This window comes from Ammospiza nelsoni, chromosome 2 (genome assembly GCF_027579445.1).
Source record: "Ammospiza nelsoni isolate bAmmNel1 chromosome 2, bAmmNel1.pri, whole genome shotgun sequence".
NCBI classification, from domain to species: domain Eukaryota; kingdom Metazoa; phylum Chordata; class Aves; order Passeriformes; family Passerellidae; genus Ammospiza; species Ammospiza nelsoni.
Window position 1 is genome coordinate 95,039,525 of NC_080634.1, and position 16,538 is coordinate 95,056,062.

General features: G+C 40.2%; 1 protein-coding gene across 8 annotated transcripts in view; it reads right to left on the bottom strand.

Moving 5' to 3' along the window:
* NAXD (NAD(P)HX dehydratase) overlaps window positions 1–16,538 on the bottom strand; it is a 51,330-nt gene that overhangs the window by 4,148 nt on the left and 30,644 nt on the right. For 7 of the 8 annotated variants that reach the window (XM_059466131.1, XM_059466129.1, XM_059466133.1 and 4 more), the window contains 4 exons: window positions 9,561–9,611; window positions 9,378–9,482; window positions 8,924–9,044; window positions 521–641 (listed from right to left, as the gene is read on the bottom strand). In XM_059466131.1, the coding sequence (XP_059322114.1) occupies window positions 521–641; window positions 8,924–9,044; window positions 9,378–9,482; window positions 9,561–9,611 (398 nt within the window). Of the gene's footprint in view, window positions 1–520; window positions 642–5,927; window positions 6,048–8,923; window positions 9,045–9,377; window positions 9,483–9,560; window positions 9,612–16,538 lie in introns of all 8 variants that reach the window. The other variant, XR_009417812.1, reaches the window with a different exon arrangement.

Consider the following 16,538-nt stretch of genomic DNA (forward strand, 5'->3'; position numbering starts at 1 on the left):
ATGTGCAACCAGAGTGGACTGCCATTTGGCCTTAAAAGATTTACTCTCTTTGAAATTGTATTTTATTTGCAAGTTTCAACATACCTGCCCCCCTGAATTACATAGCCACTATGCAGGAGGATTCACTAAAATAAAACAACAAAGCCAAACAACATGTCTTTTGAATTACAGAGATGTTATTGCCAATGACTACCACTTATTTATCCTTTCTACTTTCTGCCTACATTCAAATGTTTTGAAAACACAAACCTCATACATAAATGTCCTTATGAACAGATCCACAGGCTCTTCTTCTGCCCCAGACTTGGGAGATGTTAGATTACTGAAGGGCTTGTATTACTATAATTATTACTGTTATATAGACTGTTCTAGAACACCCTTATACTTTTTAAAAGTACATGGATACTTTCTCACCAAAATCTCCAATTTCATTTGGAAATTCATATAATAGCAGGTCTACAACAGTTGCCATAGGTGAACACAGACTCACAGCAATTAAGTTATTAATTAATATTCATACCCATTTGTTTTTTCAGCTCCAGCAACAAATGCCCAGTGTGCCAAGACTCCAAGAGAACCAGAAAGGAGGTCCCCCTGCCCACCACATCTCCGGCTGCTTCCTTCATGGCTGCACACAAGAACTGTGAACACAAAGCAAAACCAGTCAGGTACTTTTATCCCTCTGCTTACAGTGACAGCTCTGCAGCTGCCAGGGTATCCTCTGAGGCACACAGCAACTAACAGGTGGGACTTAACATCAACTTAATACAGGCAGCAGAATACACTGAAATACACTGTTCTTAAAAAAAATTAACATTAACATTTTAAAAAATACTTTTCTCATTACCTTTTAATCCTTTGCACATAACATTGCACAATGTGCACACTTTTTCCACTTCACTCAGCCTGCACAGGTGAGTTTAGTTATTCATGTAGCATCATGAGCCATCACCCCAAACTGACCAGGTCCTTCCCCAAAGCCATTGCACAAACAGAACTCTTCAGGGTCTCTGACCTTCAGAGTTTGCCAGTGTAAACCAACGTGTTTACAAAAAGCAAATGCAAAACAGAACTAAAATCTCAAATGTTCTACTGTATCCATCATGAAAATATTTTATGAAACAGCCCTTTCCTTAAGCTTTGTAAAAAGAACATGCAAGACAGATTTATTTTTGTTCTGCCAATCAACAGTGTCCTCACCATCCGTGTATGTTTCTGTCAGCAGTGTCACTGTGGATAGGCTGTGTCAGGATATCAGATGTTACATTTCTATTTTAAATATACAAAGGACCTTGATCAAACTGATATCTTTTTGTAGCTTTAACTATGAGGAACACACAAATGGTTTCACTACATTTAACTCCTTTGTTCTCCATTCTCAACAAGCCCAAGCAGGAAGCCTGGAGGACATACAAGGCACATAAAAAGAAAACAGCATCAATTCTGCTACCCTTCTCCAAGCTCTCGTGTGGGAATGTACCTACCCTTAGCTTTTTTCTTGCTTGGCTCTGAAAAATAAAACAAAAACCCAGGAGAAATTTATTTTCCTCTCCTAGGAGGATGGAAGACCTGGCAGAATCATGACTGGCCAAGTGTGATCCTCAGCATCTCCAGTCAGCTACTGCAGGATTCAGGACTGTGCACACAACTCCTTGTGTGCTGCTGAGCATGCCAAATATCCCACAAAGGGTAAGGCAAGAGCAGGCATTGCTTGGACAACAGCTCTTACCTCAAGCCTGGACCTGGATTCCCCAAAGAGTATAAACACAGCAGCCCAGGTGTTTTAGAGGGAGTACTGCCATATTTTTAACATTTGAAAAAATTTTTCTTTTTGAAGCTAATGGAAAAAATGTGCACAGAACTGAAGGACTTGCAGATACATCTTTCTAACTAGCAAATGGTAAAAAACTACATAATGCCAATAAATCCCTTCCAGTTTGTTATGTGCAACAGCAAAGAATTGTACTTCAGCTCCATTTCCTAGTGGTCCTTCCAGCAGTAACTGTGGGGCTCACAGGGCCAGGCAGTTGTGCCTGTCTGCTGCCACTGAGAGGGCAAAGACTCATTAGTCACCAGGAGCACAGCACACACCACTGCAGCCCTGCCAGCAGTTCATTTTCCCAATCACTCTTCTGCCCTTCCCCCTCCCCCTCTCAAATTAAGATTCTGGATGTGTTTCTCAGTGAGCAGTAGCTAATGTCAAATTTCACAAGTGTAATGCCCTTCTGAGTTAGCTATCTGAAGAAGGTATGCCCTTTTAGGTGGAGTGATTTATTCTTATTTTTATTTTAAATACAGTGCTTTGGAGAAATTACCTCTAATTCTACTACTTTGAAGATGCTATCTCACAGGATTTTCACTTTGAGGGCTTGAACTCCTGGCAGGAGGCAGGATGGAAATCCTCTGTTCAAAAGCTTTGGGGCCTTCTGACTGACAGCTGAGCTCAAGCCCCTGCTTATTAGCTGTATGTCACCATCTGCCACTATTCTGTAGCCCCACAACCTTCCAGTCATTTTTGAGCTGTACAGGAAAGCAAGATCTCAAACTAGGCCAATTATAATACTCTGCTAAAAAAAAAAAAAAGAAGCGGTCTTTTGTTTGTGGTTTCAAAAAGTAAGTCTCAAATATGTGCAGACTACCTCACAGGCAACAATAAAAGCAGACCTTTGTACTCTGCACACAGATGCTGGAAAACAAATCCTTGGAATACCTTCAAAGAAGCAGAACTAGAGGAAATTCACTTGAATGAGGAGGGAGATATAACACAATTCTTGTGCAGAGGCTCGGCTGATCAAAGAACACCTCAATATAAAAGGATGATGAACATGATGACAGGCAATGGGAAAAGGATTTAAAAACACTTCTGAATTACAGCCATTATTAAGAGCTTTTAAAATCTAAGAAGTAGTCCCACAGTGGCATCAAGACAAACTGCCACACTGCCAAATCAACATGGGATACTTTTCTCACCCTTCTCCTAGAACAGCAACACAGAACTGCTGTCTTCACTCTGCTAGTGCAACATCCATCCCCCAGTGCATGTCTGAGCCTGCTGTGAGGACAGCTCTGGCAGCTCCTTCAGGACCATGGGGGTGATGTCTTTAAGTTGCACTGAGCAGTCACAACCAGTGGCAGTGTTACAAGAACTTGGTTAGCTGGACATGGCTGAAAAGTCAGCTGTGATGCCAAGAAGGTGGGCAGCTCTGTCCCCTGGAAACGAGCACAATGCTCTGTTTATGTGGGGATGAAGTTGGGTGTGATGTGTTGTACATCACATACATCAGCAAACACAGAAAACATGGTTCTTGGAAGAGCTGAGGAGACCCAGATGACTGCATGTGGCACAACAAGGAAACCACAAAGAAATCACCACAGTGTGTCAATTCTGAAAGGGCAGCAGCCAGGGCCACTTAAGGTCAATTAGTTTGACACCAGTCTGGATCAAAACAATGGAGAGGTTCAGTTATAGCTGCACTGACAGAAACCACAATTAATGCTGGTCAAGCTGGCTGTTACAGCAGGGTGTCCAGTTCTGCCTTCTAACAGGTCTGAGCAACCAAATCTGATGTCATGATTTCTCAGGTTAATGAATCAAAGAAAACCCACCTCAGTATAAGTAGCAGAGAGTTTTTTAATGAAAACTGATTTATACCAAGTAACTCTCAGCAGAAAAAAAAAATCACCCAACTTCCTAGCATTTATCCATGCAGCACACATATACTATCAGGAGAAAAGGCTAGATGAAATAAAAATGTCATCACTGAAGAAATGCCTGCAAGGAGATCTGCTAGAGTCAGAACAGCCACAGTCCTATTCAACAGTTTCAACACAGTCTCAGCAAGTAAACATCACATAAATACTGCCAGGCCTTTAGGCAGCAAGTACAACACGTCCCTCACATATAATCACAGGGATTTCTTGTGTACCCAAATCCACAGAAATGATTTGTACTGAAATGAGTGCAACAGAAACAAAAAACTGAAGGCTGTCATACTGACAGAATATTGTAAAGCAAAATTAAGGAGTTTTAGGCTTCAAACAATTCAAAACTCTGGCCCAGAATTTCTGGGTAATCATGGCCAAGTCATTTAATAGGTCTGTGTTTAAGATATCTTCAAGAAGTGCTGAAAAGGGAGTGATGGTAAGATACACATTAATGTTTGTGAAAGCATTCACACCATGGTGTCACACCTAGCTGTATCATTGCCAAGTTTTAAGCTGAAAGAACTCCCAGCCCAAATTTTGCTGCTGCCAAAAGCCCAGAATTACCTATTTATGGGTATTGTATGCTTAATTAAAAAAAACAAAACACAACAGTCTGTTCTATAATTGAAAACAGCTGTCCCAAATAGCAGCTCCATTTACAATGCCAGCTCCTAAATACATCACAGTTAGAAAACCAAAATAGTGTGTGTCTGCTTGTTCCCAATTCACCATGTTCACCCAGTAGTGAAATAAATAAATGAATCTCTGGGGTGGTTTTACTTTTGCATTTAGACCATGGCATGTGAAATATGGGATAGTTTAGGTGTTCTGATGATGGTCAAGAAGGCTGAAGAGCCTATGTGAAACATCACATTTATTGAGATGCCAGACAAAGACTGGAGATTTAAATTTAACTCCTGAATCTCAGATGTCCTGGACAAACTCCTTGCACTTGTTTTCTTCTTACAGAGGAGGAGTATTACACTCACCCTAATGTGGTCAGGAACCCATGGAAGAAACATGACCATTCTAACTTTTGATACAATCCAACTGGATCAATCAGCTAACAGCCACCCCACACAACAAACACACTCCAGTTTAATTAAAAGGTTTAAGATTTCCATTTTCTATGCAAATAATGTAGCTACCAAGGACCATTTTGCGCAATCAAGGCAAGATTTAGACCAACATCAGATTTTTAGTAAAACCTCTTACCAATATACATCTCTGACCTAGCATGTATCTATTCTAGTAATACATTTATCTTTTTCCTTTTGCAAGTTAGTTCACAAAAGCAAATAGCTGGAGATCATGGATTCCCAAGAACATGTCCCAGAGTGCATACAGACAGGGAAACCAAGTTTAATGACTCTGGCTAGAGAAACAACTCAACTGATGTGGAAAATGTAAGTTGGCTTTTATATAAAGGGTGCTTATACTTTTTTATTCCCTAATCACACTTTTAAAACTTAGGTAAGTCCTTGAGTGCAATAGAGCAGTCAATTTAAGTTGAGATGAGAATGACCCAAGTTTTCCATTAGTTCTGCTGGACAGGCAGAGGAGCCAGGTGAGCAGTGCCAGGAGAAGCTGACTGGGCTGCACTGCCAGAGGCAGCACAGGGGCACCAGGACAGGAACCAGCACCTCCCCATTCTGCTCATTCTGCAGAAGCAGCACTGCAGACCAAAGTGCTGCCTCTCAGTTACAAATCCCTCAGTTGTAAATCTAGGTGAGATTTGCTCAGCAGCTGTGAGGGAGCCAGGCAGTGACAAGCTTCATTTCCAGCTTTGTGGGGAGATGAATGGCTGGAATTAGAAGCACCACTTGGGGATTTATGGCAAAAGTTGGCTTTTTAGCCCTTAGCCAGTACTCAGTATTCTGCCTCATGTGCTTCCTTGCTTCTTTTGACCATAAAGCTGCACCTGAGCAACTGAAGTTAAACCAAATTTGGCTACTGGTTCCAGGTAGAAGTAATCCCAGGTAGTAGCAAGATGGTTCCCATAAAGCCTGCCTTTTGGAAGGGAGGAGGGTCAAACACAGAAAAACTCACTGTAATGTTTAAAAACCAAAATCCAAATACTCTAATTCAAGGACCTAACCAAATTTTAAACATGTTAGGAACTAAGGCTGGTATAACCACACTTTATTATTGACCAGTTCTCCAAAGAATAATAAAAAGATAACCTTAGAGAGCTGTGCCATAGTGAATAAAAGCTGACTTACCTTTTACCCATAGGCTGAGTACTCATTCCTACCCTGGTCAATGATGGCACTGATATCACCTACCAAGAGCATGGTGAAGCTCATCTTTGTAGAGCAGGGAATCAACAACTGTAGACCAAGCTATAATGTGAAATTGCAAAAGGAAAGAGAAAAAGAGTATATAAAACTTAATTTAAAATCTGGGTGATTACAGGCCAGTTGGCAGCTCACTACTGAAATGGAGACAAATTTTAGAAAAACCTCCTTTGTACTGGAGGGCTGCTACTGCTTTCACAGAGGCCAGTATGTGACTCTGAGGCCATCTAGTCTGATCTGTGAAAACAAACTTTAGAGGTCTCCAGACACTTCAAAGTTTGTGAACCTAGCAAAGTTTCAGGTATGTGGATGTACTAGTTCATTTGTCTAAATCTTACTTTGAATTTATTAAACTTCACCTTCCAATCAGAATTTATTGAGCCTCTCTGTGTAGATTACAAAGCTTGTTGTTGAGAGTAATTCTTCAGCAATACGTGACACCAAATTACCTGGTAACCCTTTCTGTCTTCAGGTGGCAGAAGTAAACTGGCTACGGTATTTCCTACAGACTCAGGAATAAAACTACTGTGAAAACAATCATTACAATCACTCTAAGCTATAAAGCATTCACAAACCCAGTCTTTCCTACTGCAAAATGTGGTATCTTCAAAAAGCCTTCCTTCTTCAACAACTAAGCATAAAAAACTAAAGTTACACAGTTAAGTTTGCAATTTCTCAATTTCTGGTGTTCCTGGAGAGCACTGAGACTTACTTTTCTCTCTCTTTTTTTTTTTTTCCCTGGAAAGCGCACATGCAGTATTTTCCCAAAGGAGAAAGTTTAAAAGTAATATATGCAAACTACAGTGTCAGTATGCTGAACACAGGAGGTCAAACAGGAAAAGCCTAACAGGCAGGGCTTAAGCACTACAAATAGATGGTGACATGACAAATAAAAGGCAAGAGGAGTACACAGATCTTTTCATAATGTTTGATTGTGCTCAGAGGACACTGGCCCATTCCAATAACCTTGGATTTTTTGTAGTCTTAGCTGAAAAAAATGACATCAGATCAAAAGAAGAGACAGATGAAAAAGAGCAAAAAAACCTGAAGAATTCGAGGTCAGTGACAGGACAACATATTCCTTGTTTGGCACAGAGCACGCAGTAGAATCTCCTTTCTCAATGTAATTTTGCATTTGAGAAGCTTTTAAAAAAATGACCAGCAGATCAGACCCAAAGAATATTGTTGTTAAAAGGAAGGTGAAGTCTGTAGTCTCTGCAAAATTCTCAAGAACCTTCTTCAAAGTCATGCAAACTCTAAAAATAGTTCTTGTAACAGACATTACAACCTGCTTTCTTAGCTCAGCAATGCTGCCTGTAATGTCTGTAATCCAACAAAGCACCAGTGATAGCACCAAGGTAAGAACAAGAAAGCAGCCTACAGCTGGACATCAATCTACTGCTATAAAGGCACAGAACTGTTTTTATTTCAAAACCAAAAGTCATTTCACTAGTAGAAGAAAATACCACAACACAACAGAGACAAATAACAAGGTGGGGAAAAAATATAACCAATGAAAAACCCCAAAAGCACACAAGACATATATGAACTTGTGCCACATATGAATATTCAAAACTGAAACTGGAAAGAGCTTCACTTGTTTCCTGGGTTTTTCTTTAAATCCTGCATGACAAGAGACATTTTACACCTGTCCTGTCTCTCCAGCAGGTGTGGGGATACACTTATCTCAAGAGTAACAGTTCCAAAGGAGAACAGACATATAGATAAATATACTAGATAATGTACTCCATCTAAAGTGCTCACCCAGTCTTCCCAATGTTCATTTAAAAAGCAACAATCCTGTATAAAGAGAATATTTTTGACATAAAAGCAGAAGAAGAAGACAACTACAATGCTCTACAGCTCTCTAGCTGGCACAGACTGGAGTCAAGTCCAGCCAAGTTCATCCACCCCTAAGCCTGGCCTGACTGTCCATGGTTACAAATCAAGTCTGCTGCAGGTGCAAATAGGACAAAAAATTCTTCCTGTGGGGAAAGCTGAGTTCTTTGTGAGGAAGTACATCTATCTTTCCCACACAGATGTAACCATATTGCTTCCAGGTCCCACTTGTTGCACAGTCTGCTACAGTATCTGCCCTAACAGAGTATGTGAAGGTGGCTCTGCCCAAACCAGTTGTCATATTACATTTGCTTTTCTGTTATGAAAGACTTCCATGGCTCCCAGTAATGAAAAATTGACTGTATATACAAAACAGTTCTGAAGCAGCATAAACATTTATCAGAGATTAGCATTTCAAGTAATTAAAGGCAGAGCTGCTGCTTGTTATGTATGTGAAATAAGACCATGCAGGCAAAATGTGACGAAGGCACTCATGAATTAATTTTATACTGATCACAGCACATGATCAGTATAAAAAGCATCAGACAAGCAGCTAATTTTATTAAATATACTTTAAACTATATTGGTATAAGACTGTTGTAATGACAATCTAGAATTAATTTTTAATTTGTCAGGGCTGCTGTGAAGTCATATGAAGTACATGATGGACAGGATCAAGGAACTGAGTCTTAAGACATCTTCATTTCTCACACACACTGACACATCCTGAACTAACAGTATTATTTTGTATCAATTTAGCAATGACACATGCACTTCTATAAACCATTTCAGCAAATAACTATCAAAGAGTCCACAAAGATTAAATAATTAATTTCTCAATACCCATGTAATGTAAAATATAACATCTATAAATGCAAAATAAAATCAGCAACTTTTTTCAGCAAATAAATTTAGTTGCACTCTTAAAATATTAATTTAGACAAACCATCTAAAGGTGATCAGCAAAGACAGCAATCCCTCTCATCTTCAGGGCAGTACTGCCAATTGCTATACACTCTACTGGACTCTGACTGAAAGCAAACAGAACAATCACATTGCTGAAAGCAGAAGGCTTCACTTACCCTTCTCTCCATCTGAAATAAGATCTCTTTCTCCCTTTTGCACAACTGTCAAATTCCCCATGGCTTGGCTGAGTCTTAGCACACATCCATGATGATCACTACTGTCTACGGGGTCTCTAAGCTACAACACAAGAATTCCATACACAGTACATATTTTGCTACTAGAACAACATATTCTAACACATGCTAGTTACATATGCATGGGGGAAAAAAAGCAACATCAGTCTTTCTATACCCACTGCAATGTTAAAAAATGCATGAGAGTGGGTTTTTAAAAACCAGCTCAGTTTAAGAATATGCATTGCTGTGACAATCATCCCATGAAAATAATAACCCAGCAAGTGTTTCTCTCACATACAAGAAACAGCACATAATATTTAAGCCAGTAATAAGTTACTTGTTTTCAAGGACAAAAAGACTAAATACATAAATACCCAAAAGGCAAGTAGCTCACCATGGCCTCATACAGTCTACTGAACTCCATGTAGTTTGGAGTAAGAATAGCTCGCTGGTAGCCTTGGATAAGAGAAGGCTGCTGGGAAATGAGCCACAGTCCATCCTGCAAAACACAGTAAGAACATTTACTGAACAGATTCTTAAATGCTAAACCACTGATAGAAATAAAGAAAATACTTACTGCATCAATAATGATAGGAATTCCTTTCATTTTCGATTTCTCTATAATACCCTGCAAAAAATGCAGATACTTTTAAGATGCTTGTTAATTTATATTTTATAAGATCCAAACCAAATTCATACCATAAATCTGACCATGAAAGTTGTTTTTACAAAGTGATAGAAAAAGATCTGTTATATTCTGCAAACTAGTGTAAAACATTTTCATATCAGCAGGTAATTTTACAGTCACAATGTTTTCTCCCTGGTTTAAGTGTCCACAGAGCTGGTATGTGTATTGGGTATCCATGGCAAGGTTTTGGGAGGGGGAAGAGGGGCCACAGCGCTTTTATAAGAAGTTGCTGGAAGTTTCCCTTATGTCCAACAGAGCCAATGCCAGCCACCTCCAGGACAGTCCTGCCACTGACCAAGCCAAGCCCATCATTGACAGTGATGGGATCATAGACTTAAAAACAGGATAAAGTTACTGTGCTGAATCAACTGCAGCCAGAGAAGAGAGGAGTGAGAATATGTAAAAACTACAGCCCTGCAGACATGGGAAGTATTCCAGGCTTTGGAGCAAATTCCCCTGCAGCCTGTGGTGCAGTTCATGGTGAGGCAGCTGTGCCCCTGCAGCCCATGGAAATCCACAGGGGAGCAGAGCACGTGGATGCCCAAAGGAGGCTGTGACCCCATGGAAAGCATGCACTGAAACAGGCTCCTCGTAGGACCTGTGGCCCCATGGAGAGAGGAGCCCACAGTGGAGCAGTCTGTTCCCAAAGGACTGCACCCCATGGGAAGGACCCATGTTGGAGCAGTTTGTGAAGAACTGCAGTCCATGATAAATCCACTGGAGAAGTTTGTGGAGGACTGTCTCTTGTCAGAGGAAGCCCATGGTGGAACAGGGGAAGAATGTGGAGTCCTGCTCCTAAGGAGGAAAGAGCAGCAGAGACAATATGTGATGAACTGACCAGAGTATCCATTTCCCAACCACCTGTACCATTAACAGCAGGGAAATGAACAATTTTGGAGTTAAAATAAGCTTGGAAAGAAGGGAGGGGTGGAGGGAAGGTGTTTTATCACCTTCAGCTTTAAGGTGGTTTTATTTCTCATTATCCTACTCTGATTTCACTTGTCATAAAACTCGATTTCCCCAAGTTGAGTCTGTTGCAATACTTCAATATAACAGTAACTGGTGAATCATCTCTCCTGTCCTTATCTTAAACCCACGAGGAGTCTTTTGTTGTATTTTCTCTCCCCTGTCCAGCTGAGCAGGGGAGTGGCAGAGAAGCTTTGATGGCACCCGGCATTCAGCCAGGGTGAACCCACCACAATAAGCAACCCAAACAAACAAGCAATCTCACCCACTCTGCCTGCTGCAGGAGGCATGTAATGCCAACACAAATCACACACAGTAAACATACATCTTAAAATAAAATAAAACCACAAAAATCCCAGGGGGTACTGCCTTGATAGAAATCTACCAATAACTATAATAACTAACTTCAGTTGCTTTGCTGCTGACAGCCCCACTGCGGTATTAGTTTATGTACAAACAAACATCTGAGACAAGCAGCATATATGATGTCATTTCACCTGTGGGTCTGGAGGTTTTATGCTTTGAAAGCAAAACCAAGGTAGCCCAGACAACAGACCATTTGTAAAAGTGTTCTTTTCAGTGCTGAGCAGACTGTCTGCCCTTGTTCTCCCTCCTAACCCAGCAGCAGCAATGACTGATCCTCAGGCTTTCTAATGAACAGTGGTCAACAGTCAAGTTTTCTTCAGTGTCGGTTATTACCAACTCATCTTTGAAGCTGGAGGGTTTATCTTTTTCCTGTATAAGATAATAGAGCATGGTATCCATCCAGAAGCTTAATTAATTTTGAATGTTATTAAGCTCTTCAGATTAGCTATCATACGGCACTGAGCTTCACAGGTTAGCAAGACATGATGTAAGGAATAAGGAAGCAATTTTAAATTAATATTCAGGGTACTGAACATCCCTCATTTCTTGTAGTGTGGTTAAAATAAACACCACCCACCTTAGTCCCTGTAAATTATTACATATGACATACACATATCCTCACAAATATTACTACCTGATTCTGATTTTTCCAATACCAAGGGAAAGTATTTCCCTTCCATTTTCTTTGTAGGGCACTGTCTGCAGTTTGGAAGCATGAGACTGCTCACTGCTCCAAGCCTGAGGACTTGTCCCCACACACAGCTGTGACCACAGCAGAAGCTACCAGTGAACAGAAGCCTTTCCAACACAGACCTGCACACCTTGGGCTGTGTGTCAGACTGCCAGCTGCCCACCTCCTTTGGGATCCCCAGGGAACACCACAGAGTCCTCCCTTATACTCAGCTACTTGAATAATTTTGAACTAATGGCAAGTTTTACACAACTCATACAGTTCAGCTACTGCTAAATTAGTTAAATTTACTGGTAAGTATACTTAACAGCTGTGTGAGGATGGAGTGTCAAAACATACCTAGAATTAACTGTGACATTGTGAAAACCAGAGTGCCTTACTATCAAAGCTTTCAAGAAATGTATATGAGAGTAATTTCTTAATTCATTCATGTAATCTTCACAGATGTGCACAGCTCAGTTTTCCTTCACAGAAGCTGCACTGCTTTGCCCCTGCTGTGTTAAGTTCATTAACAATTATGTTTAACTTGGCTCACTTTGTAACAATAAAACAAGGCTGTGAATCTAGCAAACAGATTTTGTGTTTGCTGTTTGTATTTTCCTTGTATAAATGCATGTTATAGATCCAACAGCCCAATTATTTTTGAATGATACCAAGCTATTCTGATTAGATATCAGAGGGCACTGAGACCCAGACCTCAGCAAGATCATCCTTCCCCAATCTTTGAAGGTACAAGTACCTTTTGCTGCAACCTGGTTTTCTAACTGGTTATAATTAGAATATTTTTGTACATTAGCAGCTTCACCAAACTCCTTCAGTACACTTAAAATGCTTACTGCTCCACTTCCCACTAATATGAATCACCAGTTTATTCTAGTATGTCAACCTCAATAAGCGAGTCTTTCATGACACTTGATGTTCTTAAACTAAAAAAGATTCCCACAACAGAGTCAGTAAGGAAGTCTGAAGGAAGACACAGATCTCAGGAGTCCTTATCCTTCCAAACTGTTCTCTTAAATGCATTACAAGCAATCTAGGGAAGGAATTTTGCCAAAATTCTGTTCCCAAAGAAGCTGAAGTTTGGCAGTAGCTGTTATTGCTTGGCCCTTTTTCATGTTTCCTCATAATTGTCATCTTGGATACAGCAATGTCTTGCTCTCTCCTAAATAAGCAATCCTGAAGATCCATAGTATACCAAGAGAATGTATGTATAAGACAAAAATTAAAAAAAATAAAAAAAGGAAGTTACAGAGTATGACAGTGTATCCACAGCTAAATAGCATCTGGAAGGCCAGATCACTGGTACACTTCAGAGAAATAAGGCATTTTTTTCCTAGTCATGTTTTGAGTTCCTACCTCTTTAGCACATCCTCCACAATCCTGAAACATCTGACCTCCACTCTAAAGAGAAATTTCACCTTGCTAAGTAAAACCACTGGGCAAGCAACTTTTATTGTGTACCAAGTCTCTGAGGTGTCAGTTTTTCATCTAACATACTGAATGATCTTTGCTTGTTCTTCCTCTCCTTATAAAACAAACAATCAGGGGATACAAAGTTGTTTGTATTATTTAGAAAGCTCATTTTTATTTAAAAAATGCAAAAGAAAGGAAGAAAGGAAAAAAGGACGAAAGGAAAAAAGGACGAAAGGAAAAAAGGACGAAAGGAAAAAAGGACGAAAGCCCCTATCCCAATCATTTTCCTTTCCTCTTCTTTCCTTAAACCCAGAGAGAAACTGCTGGGAGATAGACAAGGAGCCTCACAGAGGAAGTTTTGGGGAGGGAAGGGGTGATTTCAAAACCGTAATAAACCAGTAGAGATCAGGGAACCCCCTAAGACAGCCACACGTTTGAAGGACATCACATTCACAGGAGAACCTCTGTTTCCTACTGATTGTGGACAGGACCACTGGAGAGCTGCTCATCCCATGCAGCTCAGACACCTCATTTAGGGTGGGAGGAATAGCCAACAGACATACCTGTGTCTCCTCAGCTGTCACAGGGGATGCAGAGACACTTCACTGTTTTATTTTTAGACACCAACAATTAGGTGAGATGAAGCCCACTTTTAAGCATTCTATTTCTGCAAATAGCATATTTAACAAAAAAAAAAAACCCGAAAAACAACAAACCCTTAAATATTGGCATTAAGAGGAGTTTATGGCAATAATGGCAACATCCTCTATGCAGAGTATTAGCAAAAAATCGATTTTCACCTGAATTTGTACCTCAGTATTTGGCATGGACATTTTTTGGTTAATACCTGTAGATATAGAAGAACCTTCACTGTTAATTAATACAGCTCAGGCTAACTCTGCTTTCACACCAAAACCTCTTTAACAGTTCCTGGTAGAATTCTATGAATGAGCAGAAAACATCTGTTCAGTTGTATCCAATGTAACAATTTCTATGGGAAAGGATTTAGAAGAAAACATTGACAATTAAAAATATGAAGAAATGTCACCAAGACAAAAGCTGAAACCAAAACACCATTGACAAGTGAACAGCAACACATACAGTTATCAATGATAAGCTCAAGGCATCATCCATTCCCTTCAAACAGCATTTTGAATATTAAGGATTTGAAGATTCTAGCTCCAGTGAACAAACTTTCTGTGCACAGAATGTATTATACTACAACAGTGGTGGTTCAGCTGGGAGCAAAGCAGGAGAACTTCCTTCAGCTGATGCCTAAGCCCTCAAGGACATCCAAAACTGAAGCACTGGACTCACAAGGCAATCTTGGCATGAGTCAGAAAGCAGAGGGCACAATGATGAGAAGAGGAGGATGCCGCACTGTTGTCACCCAACCTTATGACCTACAGCCACACTGTGTAATTAAGATATCAAAGAATGAAATTTGGATTCTTCCTCTGCAGTTCACAGTCAGGGCCAAAACTCAGTCTCTTACCTTTCATATTGACACTCTTAATAATGGGGTTTGGGCAATCTCTTGCAAGAGATATTCTCCTTTGTATCAGCTGGCTAAATACTTGGCAGTGCTCTGAAACAGTGATTCAACATTTGTGTGAGAAAAGGAAAAGAGATGTCAACCCCCTCTTACTAAAAAATCAGTGATGATTAACTGTATTGCAAGACTGCAGTACTCATGCTAGAACAAATCTGTAGCAGGACTTTCCTCTCCTAATAACAAGACCAAATCTGAAGCTTCTCTCCTCATTAAGCCAAACAGGAAATTACCTGGGATTCACACATCCCACAAAGATGCTCTATGGGACAAACACTCTCACAGTTATTATCATTTGTTAGCAGCACCAAATCCTTGACATTTTGAATTGCCCAAAATAGTATTTCAGTCATTGCAGGTTTTGGTGGTGGTGGTTGAGAGGAAAAAAGCCAGAGAGGGTAAAATTAACCTGAATCTACTCCTACTCTACTCTTGAAATACACTATTTCCTGAAAAAAACCTTTTCTTTGACTCATTATTCAGGACTTCTACACAAGCAGCCTACTCAGTAAGAACTGAAAAAGAACTTGTGTCACAGTAGAAACCATTGGTCTATCTGAGGAAAGGTAACTCTTTACAGTAATTTCAAAAATTTAAAAAGTAAGGATGAAAAATTAATGTGTTTTCATTATTTTTTATTATCATGGAAGCTATTCCCCTAAATGCAAAGCATTCATTGTAGTAGATATCTGTTTCCTGTCCCAACTTTCACATGGGAATTTTAAAACAGATTCCCAAACCCAAATTCCAAACTTTAAAAGAAACCCAAAAGACAAAGGTGAAACACAAAATAAGCAAAACCACCAAAACAAAACCAAAACACACCAACCAGCACACTTTCCCCAAAACAACCTGAAACACAAAACCCCCAACACATGGATACCTGTACAGAACACACACAAATGCAGAATTATTCAGGTAGGAAAGGTCTGCAGGAGGGAGAAGCCTGAAGGAACAAATGGACAGGATACTGCTGAAAGAGGGCACAGTAATGCAGAAAAGCAAGATGTGATTTAACCATTTGGTAGCCTGCAGCTGTGCTGTGAAACACAAAATTCACCTGCACTGTACCAACATGGACATCCAGGACTCCTGCACACTTCCACAAGTACTATGGAAAAGGGAATGGGGCTGAGATGAGCCACTGGCTGTAAGGAACAGCCACGTGGGGAACAGTGGGGAACATGTGAGGGAGGAGCAAATTGCTATGGAGCTCCTGAGTTCAGGCAAAGGATTCCCTATGAGCCACCCTGAGGCCGCAGGGGCAGAGCACAGTGCTGCTCTCTCAGCCAGTGCCACAGGCTCTTGGAACGAAACTCTGCACTCTGGGCTGCGGCACCCAAACCCACGAGCCAGCAGGAACACCCATCCTATTTATGCTGCCCACATGCAACAGCATAAAAGCTGCTTCTCCACAGACCCACAGAAAAGACAATTATGTGGGTTTCCCCCACCTAAGTCAGATATACTTTTCAGCTTTTTTTAATTAGATACGGATTAGCAGAAGAATGCCTGCAGTGACTTTTAATATATTAATATTTTTATCACTACTTATGTTCTTCCTCATGAGCTAGTTCAGCTACAGAAAACTTTGGCATTTGGTGTTTACAAAAGGAAGAATCGGGAAATTAGAGCCAGTCATTTAATTATAAGATCGAATTTTAATGAAATGAACAGAAAAGCAGACTAGCAGAATATATAAAGCAACATCTATCCCAAAACAGTAATTAATTTTCACACTGCCATCTCTCTACCTAGCAAAGGAAAGATTGCTTTACTTGACATCAGCAAAAACACTGCATTTCCTCAGTCCCTTCAAGAGTCATGCCTTGACCCACTCTCGGAAAAAGTCTTACTCATGCCCTCAAAAAGAAATTCA